The sequence below is a fragment of the Oncorhynchus tshawytscha genome, unplaced genomic scaffold (assembly GCF_018296145.1).
Source record: "Oncorhynchus tshawytscha isolate Ot180627B unplaced genomic scaffold, Otsh_v2.0 Un_contig_5015_pilon_pilon, whole genome shotgun sequence".
NCBI classification, from domain to species: Eukaryota; Metazoa; Chordata; class Actinopteri; order Salmoniformes; family Salmonidae; genus Oncorhynchus; species Oncorhynchus tshawytscha.
The window spans coordinates 500,303-515,000 of NW_024609820.1; the positions used below are offsets into that span (position 1 = coordinate 500,303).

At 38.5% G+C, this 14,698-nt stretch overlaps 3 protein-coding genes across 3 annotated transcripts in view; 1 reads left to right on the forward strand and 2 right to left on the reverse strand.

Moving 5' to 3' along the window:
• Positions 1 to 1,558: 1,558 nt before the first annotated feature.
• On the forward strand, positions 1,559 to 2,619 carry rs1a (retinoschisin 1a; the record flags this gene model as incomplete). The annotated part of the gene is made up of 2 exons (XM_042318960.1): positions 1,559 to 1,756; positions 2,254 to 2,619. Coding segments are annotated over 2 exons (351 nt in total), but the record flags the coding sequence as incomplete, so codon positions are not given.
• A 9,318-nt stretch (positions 2,620 to 11,937) lies between these two features.
• On the reverse strand, positions 11,938 to 12,306 carry LOC121846102 (small proline-rich protein 2D-like). Its single transcript, XM_042318961.1, has one exon. It carries the CDS (start codon positions 12,304 to 12,306, stop codon positions 11,938 to 11,940), a length of 369 nt encoding a protein of 122 aa, XP_042174895.1.
• Positions 12,307 to 13,345: 1,039 nt separating this feature from the next.
• cdkl5 (cyclin-dependent kinase-like 5) overlaps positions 13,346 to 14,698 on the reverse strand; it is an 88,127-nt gene continuing 86,774 nt past the window's right edge. Inside the window, 1 exon segment of the mRNA XM_042318986.1 lies at positions 13,346 to 14,592. Within this exon segment, the coding sequence (XP_042174920.1) occupies positions 14,182 to 14,592 (411 nt within the window). The 3' untranslated portion in view covers positions 13,346 to 14,181.

Genomic DNA, 14,698 nt, shown 5'->3' on the forward strand with positions numbered 1-14,698 from the left:
CTAGTGGATGTTTATCTAGTGGATGTTTATCTAGTGGATGTTTATCTAGTGGATGTTTATCTAGTGGATGTTTATCTAATGGATGTTTATCTAGTGGATGTTTATCTAATGGATGTTTATCTAATGGATGTTTATCTTCAATGTGGAGAATTAAAATAGAAGGATTTAGGATTGGAGATATACGAGTCCAAAATGGCACCCTATTCCCTACATAGTGTACTACTTTTGGATGGTGCAGGAAATCAGGGACTCAGAGGGGCTGGGTGGGTTGGAGGGAGAGGATTAATGTGGTGGTGGTTCGTTAGGCACGGGCTACCTCAGTCACCAGACGTGACCTTGCATGTTGGTGTTGTCTTTCATAACAACGAGCGGGTGGATGTTCCAGTTAGCTTCTGCAACCAGGAAGTGTTTTTGCCCTTTGTTGAAGGCAGCAAAAGCCCTTCAAATTCAGTTCAGAATACAGTGTTTCCTGTGTAGAGAAGTGTCTTCCATTGGGCTAGCCTATAGTGACTATGTGGTCTCTAACAACATACAGTACATGCAGATGATACGTGTCCTAGGATCGGAGGACCTGTGACGATAACTACAAAATAATTAGCATCAGTGTGACGTCCATTGTTTGGCATCCAATGTTAACATGTTAACTACTTCCTGTTAACTACTAGGACGTCTGTCCTTCTCACACTTATAAAAAGGAAAGGTGTTGATTGGGTGATCAGATCCTCCTCTATCTTCCTGTTCAAACAGCAGAGTGGATAGGAGAGGCTGGGCTTGCATCCCAAATGAATCCCTATTCCGTCCAATGCACTTCTTTGGCACAGATTATTATGGGCCATAGGGACGCAGCCTGATACTCGTTCCAAAGAGTCAAACAGCAGGCTACTACTATACTATTACTACTATACTACTACTACATAGACATACTTCCTTGTTGTCGACCATGATTTCCGTGTCTCACCTTGGCGTTCCTCCTCTCCAGAGTGTCCGTACCACAAGCCCCTGGGTTTGGAGGCTGGATCAGTCAGACCAGACCAGATCAGCTGCTCCAACGAGGATCAGTACACTGGCTGGTTCTCCTCCTGGCTCCCCAGCAATGCCAGACTCAACAACCAGGGCTTTGGGTGAGTCCCATGCCTCAAGCTCAGCGGGCTAACATAGTTTCCCTGGCGGTTCCCCTCCAGGTCATTGTTTTTGCCTAGGCTTTAGCTCAGCGGGCTAACATAGTTTCCCTGGCGGCCCCCCTCCAGGTCATTGTTTTTGCCTAGGCTTTAGCTCAGCGGGCTCCCCCTCCAGGTCATAGCTTTTTCCCTAGCGGTCCCCCCCCTCCAGGTCATTGTTTTTGCCTAGGCTTTAGCTCAGCGGGCTAACATAGTTTCCCTGGCGGTCCCCCTCCAGGTCATTGTTTTTGCCTAGGCTTTAGCTCAGCGGGCTAACATAGTTTCCCTGGCGGTCCCCCTCCAGGTCATTGTTTTTGCCTAGGCTTTAGCTCAGCGGGCTAACATAGTTTCCCTGGCGGTTCCCCTCCAGGTGTGCTTTAGCTCAGCGGGCATAGTTTCCCTCTCCCCTCCAGTTCCAGGAGTTCCAGGATAACAGCCAGTGGTTGCAGATTGACCTGAAGGAGGTGATGGTGGTGTCTGGTATCCTGACCCAGGGGCGCTGTGACGCTGACGAATGGATCACCAAGTACAGCGTCCAGTACCGCACCGACCAGAATCTCAACTGGATCTACTACAAGGACCAGACGGGGAACAACAGGGTGGGCCCATCATAAAGACCTTTTACATTTAGTCACTGAGAAGATGCTTTTATTCAGAGAGACTCACAGTCAATAGATACTGTAACAAAACTTTTTTACAATCATAACATAGTTCATATACATACATCAATACATGGTTCATTATGACATCACAAGATCTACACATGTAATAATGTCCATGGATGTTTTTCTAAAACAACTTGTTTTGTTGGAGGTCAGCTTTCACATCAATAAATGGTTCATTATGACATCACAAGATCTACACATGTAATAATGTGGAAGACAGTCTTGGGATTTATACATACAGTATATCAAAATCAACCCTTCTCATCAGATCCCATATTTTTTTGGTTCTGTAGCAGTTCAGTACAAGGGTTTGTAAAGTCTAGGCCTGCTCGGTGAGGCAGGACATCTGGCAGGAGGATTCTCCATCTGTGTTTACTACATGGTGGTCTGTGTCGTCTCTCCTCCTCACACTGCTCTCTTTCTCTCCTCAGGTGTTCTACGGGAACTCAGACCGCTCCTCCTCGGTTCAGAACCTCCTGCGTCCTCCCATGGTAACTCGCTACATCCGTTTGCTCCCTCTGGGCTGGCACACACGTATCGCCATCCGCATGGAGCTGCTGCTCTGCATGAGCAAGTGTACCTGATTCTGTCTGTCCTGACGACCAGGGTCACACTCAGCAGGGTACAACACCGTGGAACGTTCAGACAGAAAATGTAATGAATAGAACTGACATGATTCTACATGACAGAAAGTCATATTGGTTCTACACAATATATTTCTATGTGACGGTCCTGTAATGATACACCATCCTGAACAGGCCCAAGGAGAGCCCTGGTCGTTCCCTGGTCGTTCCCCTGGTCGTTCCCCTGGTCGTTCCCCTGGTCGTTCCCCTGGTCGTTCCCTGGACGTTCCCCTGGTCGTTCCCCTGGACGTTCCCCTGGACGTTCCCCTGGTCGTTCCCCTGGTCGTTCCCCTGGACGTTCCCCTGGTCGTTCCCTATGCCAAGGTGGAATCTACTGCTCTGGAAACCCTAGTTTCCTTTCCTTCCCCAAACGGTTAAGTAATATCTCTCTCCCAGGGATGGGGTTTATGTGTGAAAATGTCCATTCTGTTTTCAGATTAGATGTGTTACAACAACAGTTTTATTTATGATAATTTTTTTTATACTGAACATAAAGGGGTGGATGGCCAGGTGTTTCCACTTGGGTGAGGAAGAGTGGATAAATACACGCCTGTGAACCGACAAACACAGAGAAATTGGGGATGATTATGTGATGAGGAAAGCTCAGAGAAAGAGAAGACTACCAGTCCTGTGGTTAACTGGATGTTGTGTACTGTACTATACTACTGTACTGTACTGTACTACTGTACTACTACTGTGTTGTGTGCTGTACTGTACTGTACTGTGCTGTGTTGTGTACTGTACTGTACTGTGTTGTGTACTGTACTGTACTACTGTACTGTGTTGTGTACTGTGCTGTACTGTACTGTGCAGTGTTGTGTACTGTACTGTGTTGTGTACTGTACTGTACTATACTGCTGTGCTGTGTTGTGTACTGTACTATACTACTGTACTGTACTGTACTGTACTACTGTACTGTACTGTGCTGTGTACTGTACTGTACTGTACTGTACTACTACTGTACTGTACTGTACTGTGTTGTGTGTGTACTGTACTGTACTACTACTACTGTACTGTACTATACTACTGTACTGTGCTGTGTACTGTACTGTACTGTGTGTGTACTATACTACTGTACTGTACTATACTACTGTGCTGTGCTGTGTACTGTACTGTACTGTGCTGTGTTGTGTACTGTACTATATTACTGTACTGTGCTGTGTACTGTACTGTGCTGTGTTGTGTACTATACTACTGTACTATACTACTGTGCTGTGCTGTGTACTGTACTGTGCTGTGTTGTGTACTGTACTATACTACTGTACTGTACTGTGCTGTGTTGTGTTGTGTATGTAGTTTGTGACAGTGATGTAGACGTATCTTTCGTTGCTTGTTTTATTGTATTCATTTAAAGTTGACCAAAACCAGTTCCTGAAATAAAGACAAACTCTTGTACTCGTTTGTTTCGGAGTATCATTGAACAATATTCCTGTGTAATATTCCTCTGATGTCCAGTTTACAATAGACCTGGAGGAATCTCCACTTGTGATGTGTGAAAACGTTTTCCTGATCCCCCAGAAAAAACATTTCATGCCAGTTAACAGGGTAGATCCATGTGGTTTTAATTCTTATTTACAGTCAGAGACCAAATATACACATATATAAATAATGCTGTTTATGTGTGATGTCATGCAAATAAAATCCTGTGGGTCAATTTAAACAAACTAACAACCGGAAGTGATTTATAATTCAGGATCATCTGGAATTTCGGATCATCTCAAACTGATGTGTTTTTCTGCCATTTTAATCCTGTGACAGCGTGAAGGAATGTTCACTTCAAACAACCACGAAACGGCAGTTAGGAATTATATAACAATGAGTTAACATAAACAGACATAAAGAGAGACATAAACAGACATAAAGAGAGACATAAACAGACATAAAGAGACATAAAGAGACATAAACAGACATAAACAGACATAAAGAGACAGACATAAAGAGGCATAAACAGACATAAAGAGACATAAAGAGACATAAACAGACAAAGAGACATAAAGAGACATAGACATAAAGAGACATAAACAGACATAAAGAGACAAACAGACATAAAGAGACATAAAGAGAGACATAAACAGACAAAGAGAGACATAAACAGACATAAACAGACATAAAGAGAGACATAAACAGACATAGAGACATAAATAGACATAAAGAGACATAAAGAGACATAAACAGACATAAAGAGACATAGACATAAACAGACATAAAGAGACATAAAGAGACATAAAGAGACATAGACATAAAGAGACATAAAGAGACATAAACAGACATAAAGATACATAAAGAGACATAGACATAAAGAGACATAAAGAGTCATAAACAGACATAAACAGACATAAAGAGACATAAACAGACATAAACAGACATAAAGAGAGACATAAACAGACATAAACAGACATAAAGAGACATAGACATAAAGAGACATAGACATAAAGAGACATAAAGAGACATAAACAGACATAAAGAGACATAGACATAAAGAGACATAAACAGACATAAACAGACATAAAGAGACATAAACAGACATAAAGAGACATAAACAGACATAAAGAGACATAAAGAGACATAAAGAGACATAAAGAGACATAAACAGACATAAAGAGACATAAACAGACATAAACAGACATAAACAGACATAAACAGACATAAACAGACATAAAGAGACATAAAGAGAGACATAAACAGACATAAACAGACATAAAGAGACATAAACAGACATAAACAGACATGAAGAGACATAAACAGACATAAAGAGAGACATAAAGAGAGACATAAACAGACAGAAAGAGACATAGACATAAAGAGGCATAAACAGACATAAAGAGACATAAAGAGACATAGACATAAAGAGACATAAACAGACATAAAGAGACAGACATAAAGAGACATAAAGAGACATAAAGAGAGACATAAACAGACATAAAGAGAGACATAAACAGACATAAAGAGAGACATAAACAGACATAAAGAGACTTAAAGAGACTTAAAGAGACATAGACATAAAGAGACATAGACATAAAGAGACATAAACAGACATAAAGAGACATAAACAGACATAAAGAGACATAAACAGAGACATAAACAGACATAAACAGAGACATAAACAGACATAAAGAGAGACATAAACAGACATAAACAGACATGAAGAGACATAAACAGACATAAAGAGAGACATAAAGAGAGACATAAAGAGACATAAAGAGAGACATAAACAGACATAAAGAGACATAAAGAGACATAAAGAGAGACATAAAGAGACATAAACAGACATAAAGAGACATAAAAAGAGACATAAACAGACATAAAGAGACATAAACAGACATAAACAGACATAAACAGAAAAGAGACATACAGACATAAAGAGACATAAAAGAGACATAAACAGACATAAAAGAGACATAAACAGACAAACAGACATAAAGAGACATACAAAAGAGACATAAACAGACATAAAAACAGACATAAAGAGACATAAACAGACATAAAGAGACATAAAGAGACATAGACATAAAGAGACATAAACAGACAAAAACAGACATAAACAGACATAAAGAGACATAAACAGACATAAACAGACATAAAGAGACATAAACAGACATAAACAGACATAAAAAGAGACATAAACAGACATAAACAGACATAGAAAGAGACATAAACAGACATAAAGAGACATAAAGACATAAAGAGACATAAAGAGACATAAACAGACATAAAAGAGACATAGACATAAAGAGACATAAACAGACATAAAGAGACATAGACATAAACAGACATAAACAGACATAAAGAGACATAAAGAGACATAAACAGACATAAACAGACATAAAGAGACATAAAGAGACATAAACAGACATAAAGAGACATAAACAGACATAAACAGACATAAAGAGACATAAAGAGACATAAACAGACATAAACAGACATAAAGAGACATAAACAGAGACATAAACAGACATAAAGAGAGACATAAACAGACATAAAGAGACATAAAGAGAGACATAAACAGACATAAACAGACATAAAGAGAGACATAAAGAGAGACATAAACAGACATAAACAGACATAAAGAGACATAGACATAAAGAGACATAAACAGACATAAAGAGACATAGACATAAAGAGACATAAACAGACATAAAGAGACATATACATAAAGAGACATAGACATAAAGAGACATAAAGAGACATAAAGAGACATAGACATAAAGACACATAAACAGACATAAAGAGACAGACATAAAGAGACATAAAGAGACATAAAGAGAGACATAAACAGACATAAAAGAGACATAAACAGACGTAAAGAGAGACATAAACAGACATAAAGAGAGACATAAACAGACATAAAGAGACTTAAAGAGACATAGACATAAAGAGACATAGACATAAAGAGACATAAACAGACATAAAGAGACATAAACAGACATAAACAGACATAAACAGACATAAACAGAGACATAAACAGACATAAAAGAGACATAAACAGACATAAAGAAGAGACATAAACAGACATGAAGAGACATAAACAGACATAAAGAGACATAAACAGACATAAAGAGACATAAAGAGACATAAAGAGACATAAAGAGACATAAACAGACATAAAAGAGACATAAAGAGACATAGACATAAAGAGACATAAACAGACATAAACAGACATAAACAGACATAAAGAGACATAAACAGACATAAAAGACATAAAGAGAGACATAAACAGACATAAACAGACATAAACAGACATAAACAGACATAAAGAGACATAAACAGACATAAACAGACATAAAAACAGACATAAACAGACATAAACAGACATAAAAGAGACATAAACAGACATAAACAGACATAAACAGACATAAACAGACATAAACAGACATAAAAACAGACATAAAGAGACATAAAGAGACATAAACAGACATAAAGAGACATAAAGAGACATAAGACAGACATAAAAGAGACATAAACAGACATAAACAGACATAAAGAGACATAAACAGACATAAACAGACATAAACAGACATAAAGAGACATAAACAGACATAAACAGACATAAAGAGAGACATAAACAGACATAAACAGACATAAACAGACATAAAGAGACATAAAGAGACATAAACAGACATAAACAGACATAAAGAGACATAAAGAGACATAAAGAGAGACATAAACAGACATAAACAGACATAAAGAGACAGACATAAAGAGACATAAACAGACATAAAGATACATAAACAGACATAAAGAGACATAAAGAGAGACATAAACAGACATTAACAGACATAAACAGACATAAACAGACATAAAGAGACATAAACAGACATAAAAGAGACATAAACAGACAAACAGACATAAAGAGACATAAAAAGAGACATAAACAGACATAAACAGACATAAAGAGACATAAACAGACATAAACAGACATAAACAGACATAAAAGAGACATAAAGAGACATAAACAGACATAAACAGACATAAAGAGAGACATAAAAGAGACATAAACAGACATAAAGAGACATAGACATAAAGAGGCATAAACAGACATAAAGAGACATAAAGACAGACATAGACATAAAGAGACATAAACAGACATAAAAACAGACATAAAGAGACATAAAGAGACATAAAAAGAGACATAAACAGACATAAAGACATAAAGAGACATAAACAGACATAAAGAGAGACATAAACAGACATAAAGAGAGACATAAACAGACATAAAGAGACATAAAGAGAGACATAGACATAAAGAGACATAGACATAAAGAGACATAAACAGACATAAAGAGACATAAACAGACATAAACAGACATAAAACAGAGACATAAACAGACATAAAGAGACATAAACAGACATAAAAGAGACATAAACAGACATAAAGAGACATAAACAGACATAAAAGAGACATAAAAAGAGACATAAAGAGACATAAACAGACATAAACATAAAGAGACATAAAAGAGTCATAAACAGACATAAACAGACATAAAGAGACATAAACAGACATAAAGAGACATAAACAGACATAAACAGACATAAACATAAAGAGACATAAACAGACATAAAGAGACATAGACATAAAGAGACATAAACAGACATAAACAGACATAAAGAGACATAAAGAGACATAAAAAGAGACATAAACAGACATAAACAGACATAAAGAGACATAGACATAAAGAGACATAAACAGACATAAAGAGACATAGACATAAAGAGACATAAACAGACATAAAGATACATAAAGAGACATAGACATAAAGAGACATAAAGAGACATAAAGAGACATAAAGAGACATAAACAGACATAAACAGACATAAAGAGACATAAACAGACATAAACAGACATAAAGAGACATAAACAGACATAAACAGACATAAAGAGACATAAAGAGACATAAACAGACATAAAGAGACATAAACAGACATAAACAGACATAAACAGACATAAAGAGACATAAAGAGACATAAAAACAGACATAAAGAGACATAAAGAGACACAAAAGAGACATAAACAGACATAAAAGACATAAACATAGACACAGACATAAACAGACATAAACAGACATAAAGAGACATAAAAAGAGACATAAAGAGACATAAACAGACATAAACAGACATAAACAGACATAAACAGACATAAACAGACATAAAGAGACATAAAAGACAGACATAAACAGACATAAAAGAGACATAAAGAGAGACATAAACAGACATAAAAGACAGACATAGACATAAAGAGACATAAACAGACATAAACAGACATAAAGAGACATAGACATAAAGACATAAACAGACATAAAGAGACATAAAGAGACAGACATAAAGAGACATAAAGAGACATAAAGAGACATAAACAGACATAAACAGACATAAAGAGACATAAAGAGACATAAACAGACATAAAGAGACATAAAGAGACATAAACAGACATAAAGAGACATAAACAGACATAAAGAGAGACATAAACAGACATAAACAGACATAAAGAGACTTAAAGAGACATAAACAGACATAAAGAGACATAAACAGACATAAACAGACATAAACAGACATAAAGAGACATAAACAGACATAAAGAGACATAAACAGAGACATAAACAGACATAAACAGACATAAACAGACATAAAGAGACATAAACAGACATAAACAGACATAAAGAGACATAAACAGACATAAACAGACATAAAGAGACATAAACAGACATAAACAGACATAAACAGAGACATAAACAGACATAAAGAGACATAAACAGACATAAAGAGACATAAACAGACATAAAGAGACATAAAGAGAGACATAAACAGACATAAACAGACATAAAGAGACATAAACAGACATAAACAGACATAAACAGACATGAAGAGACATAAACAGACATAAACAGACATAAAGAGAGACATAAAGAGAGACATAAACAGACATAAAGAGACATAAACAGACATAAAGAGACATAAAAACAGACATAAACAGACATAAAGAGACATAAAGAGACAGACATAAAGAGACATAAACAGACATAAAGAGACATAAACAGACAAACATAAAGAGACATAAAGAGACATAAAGAGAGACATAAACAGACATAAACAGACATAAAGAGACATAAACAGACATAAACAGACATAAAGAGACATAAACAGACATAAAGAACATAAACAGACATAAACAAAGAAGAGACATAAACAGACATAAAGAGACATAAAGAGACATAAAAGAGACATAAACAGACATAAAGAGACATAAAGAGACATAAACAGACAGAAAGAGAGACATAAAGAGACATAAACAGACATAAAGAGAGACATAAACAGACATAAAGAGACATAAACAGACATAAAGAGAGACATAAACAGACATAAAGAGACATAAACAGACATAAACAGACATAAACAGACATAAACAGACATAAACAGACATAAACAGACAAAGAGACATAAAGAGACATAAACAGACATAAAGAGACAAAGAGACATAAACAGAGACATGAAGAGACATAAACAGACATAAAGAGAGACATAAAGAGACATAAACAGACATAAAGAGACATAAACAGACATAAACAGACATAAACAGACATGAAGAGACATAAACAGACATAAACAGACATAGAGACATAAAGAGAGACATAAAGAGACATAAAGAGAGACATAAACAGACATAAACAGAGACATAAACAGAGACATGAAGAGACATAAACTGCAGGTGGAGGCTATTTGAGGTTAGACATTAGTGGGATAGCCTGGTGGTCCCAGATCGAGCTAAAGAGCACAAACAGATCGGAGACCAACTAGGCTAAATTAAAGGTGATCTTAAACCCAATATAATGAAATCACACCGTAAAGATTTCATGATAGATGCTGCAACTGGTCCTTAGTGTTTTTGCCACAGAACCCCTGGAAGACATTGAGTTCTATTGGACACAGAACGATGGTTACGACAAGGACCAGGATGCAACGCAGACAACAAGAGAAAAGTGGAACTGAAGTTCCATCCTGAAAGTGATGTTTCCAAACTGAAAAAGCGTGTATTCAACCTGGACGGTACAATGACAGGTGACGGCCCAAAGCTGTTCAATTAAAACGTTACTGTCAACTGTTAGTGTAGAACTGAATGTTCAATTAAAACGTTGTGCAAATATATGAAGGAGAACAATCCAACGGATCACCTGATACACACAGTGAATGTTGGTGTCAGATACACAGTGAATGTTGGTGTCAGATACACACAGTGAATGTTGGTGTCAGATACACAGTGAATGTTGGTGTCAGATACACACAGTGAATGTTGGTGTCAGATACACAGTGAATGTTGGTGTCAGATACACACAGTGAATGTTGGTGTCAGATACACAGTGAATGTTGGTGTCAGATACACAGTGAATGTTGGTGTCAGATCACACAGTGAATGTTGGTGTCAGATACACAGTGAATGTTGGTGTCAGATACACAGTGAATGTTGGTGTCAGATACACAGTGAATGTTGGTGTCAGATACACACAGTGAATGTTGGTGTCAGATACACAGTGAATGTTGGTGTCAGATACACACAGTGAATGTTGGTGTCAGATACACACAGTGAATGTTGGTGTCAGATACACAGTGAATGTTGGTGTCAGATACACAGTGAATGTTGGTGTCAGATACACACAGTGAATGTTGGTGTCAGATACACAGTGAATGTTGGTGTCAAATACACAGTGAATGTTGGTGTCAGATACACACAGTGAATGTTGGTGTCAGATACACAGTGAATGTTGGTGTCAGATACACACAGTGAATGTTGGTGTCAGATACACAGTGAATGTTGGTGTCAGATACACACAGTGAATGTTGGTGTCAGATACACACAGTGAATGTTGGTGTCAGATCACACAGTGAATGTGTGCTGTCAACATCTTGCTGTTTGGGGTTTTAGGCTGGGTTTCTGTCAGCACTTTGAGATACAGCTGATTGTGAAGGGCTATATAAATAAACAGATTTGATTTGATGGGGTTATTAACACATCTCTGTGGAACAGCACATGTCCAGTTGTTTGGCGAGAACTGGACTGTAGTGAGGCTTTGAGGGGAGAGGACATCTTTCTGAGGGGCAGGCTGGGGCTTTGAGGGGAGAGGACATCTTTCTGAGGGGCAGGCTGGGGCTTTGAGGGGAGAGGACATCTTTCTGAGGGGCAGTCTGGGGCTTTGAGGGGACAGGACATCTTTCTGAGGGGCAGTCTGGGGCTTTGAGGGGACAGGACATCTTTCTGAGGGGCAGTCTGGGGCATTGAGGGGAGAGGACATCTTTCTGAGGGGCAGGCTTGGGTTTTGAGGGGAGAGGACATCTTTCTGAGGGGCAGGCTGGGGCTTTGAGGAGAGAGGACATCTTTCTGAGGGGCAGGCTGGGACAAAGTCAGATTGGTGTGCTCAGGAGGTGTGTGTGTGCTTGCGCACGGTGTGCCGGTGTGTGTGCGTGCGCACGTGTGTGTGAGTGCGTTTGTGTGTGTGTGTGTATACTTCTTCTTATTGTTACTTTGTCCTTGATGTTCACACTATGTACTGTAGATTAATGACTAGCCAGGGATAAAGATATCCATGACATTCATTCTGCCAATATCAGAAAGTTAGGCCTACGTATTTTACCCTTTAAAGCCAACAGCACAAACTGGTATGGTATGGATATCTCTGGTATGGATATCTCTGGTACAGATATCGCTGGTACGGCTGTCTCTGGTATGGATATCTCTGGTATGGATATCTCTGGTATGGATATCTCTGGGATGGATATCTCTGGGATGGATATCTCTGGGATGGATATCTCTGGTATGGATATCTCTGGTATGGATATCTCTGGTATGGATATCTCTGGTATGGATATCTCTGGTATGGATATCTCTGGGATGGATATCTCTGGGATGGATATCTCTGGTATGGATATCTCTGGTATGGATATCTCTGGGATGGATATCTCTGGTATGGATATCTCTGGTATGGATATCTCTGGTATGGATATCTCTGGTATGGATATCTCTGGTATGGATATCTCTGGTATGGATATCTCTGGTATGGATATCTCTGGTATGGATATCTCTGGTACGGATATCTCTGTTATGGCTGTCTCTGCTATGGATATCTCTGGTACGTGCGTTTGTGTGTGTGTGTATCCTTCATCAGGAAACAACAGGACATCTCAACAGGAATCTCCACATGGGGCCTGGAGTCTCTAATAACTAGATCAGCGGGTGTGACTGTCATGGTTACTGTACTGCAGAATGACCCTTTACAACAAACAGTACCTTACAGTACATTCCCATCTGTTTGTGCTAACTGACCATAGACCATATGAGTTGGGGCCTGGCGACACATGTGTGTCAAGATGATGTGGCAAATGATTACCTTTAAAAACTTCACAACCCTGAGCCATATAGGTATCTCATTATTTTATCATACATTATAACATTATATCATTTGTCTTTGTCCATCTGTCGTACATATATCTCCATAACTCTGTGTCAAATCAGATCAAATAAATAGACTAAAGAGACAAAGTAAACGGACAGAACAAACAGGCTATACTGTAACAACAATAAATAGAAATTCTGAAAAACCTCCACAATTAAATATTTTTGGATGAAATATTGAATTATTATTATATATAGTTAGAATCTTATAATCTTTTTTACATTTATTTTTAAAGCTCTTGCAATATTACACAATTATTAATTCTACAATACTTATTAAATCTCCATTTAGGCCTACATATCGTTAAATAAAGTAATTTAATTTAAATCAAATAAAAGGAATTTCATGAATAATATAATATAATATCAATACAAATTCTATCAAATGTTTGAAGCATCAAAAAAGGTCAGATTTTTACAGCCAGTCAGTCCACCTCCCAGTTCAGTCATATAGTCCTGAACTTAGAGAGATACAGTATAACCTTCTGAACTCTATAGTCATTGGTGAGTCTGGCGGCCAGCAGGTGGCAGTAGTGAGAGCCCAGAGTCCTATTCATTAGGGCACACAATTGAAAACGTTACAAAACGCTTCGCAACGCACCACAAAAAAATAAGCGTTTCTTATCGGACAGTAGTCCATCTTGTCCCTCCCTGCTTCAGTCTGTTTTGTTCCATTTTGGTGCCTAATCAACATGACGACCCTTGAGGACAGAGAGACGTCTCCTCCATAGACCTTTTTTCCTAGAATGGGCATCCCCATTCAAGTCAATGGGTGGTAGAATTCTAATTCCATGTTCTCCTCACAGGGCTGTCTCTTTCAGGTCGTTGAGGTTTGGCATCCGTGACCTTGACGGTCTGGTAAAGGTGGGCCCGTTGGCGACCATTTGGTCGGGGTACGGCTGAGCCCCCTCTGCCCTGGCGAGGGCCGCCGCGTGCCAGTTGGACTCCAGCTGCCCCTGTATCTGCCCCGGGAGGGGGTAACTCTGCTTCCTGTGGCTCTTAGACTGACCAGAGCTGGAGCTGCTGCTGCTAGGGTGTCCCTGGTGGGACCTACCGTCACCTCTCCCGTCGCTGAACACTCCCCCTTTAGAGGAGGAGGTGGGGGGGTTGGGGAGGTGCTGGAATCGCAGGTCGGAAGGAGGAGGGGGTTGGCTGGAAGAGGAGGAGGGGGAGAGGTGCAGGAGCCTGCGTAGGGACTTCAGGGGTTGGTTCTAAGGGGAGGCATAGAAAACAACCACCACAAAGCTTGTGAACACTAAGCGGGTACACCAAGGTGGAAAAGAACAATTCAGTTTACAATTCAGGAAATTCAGGAAG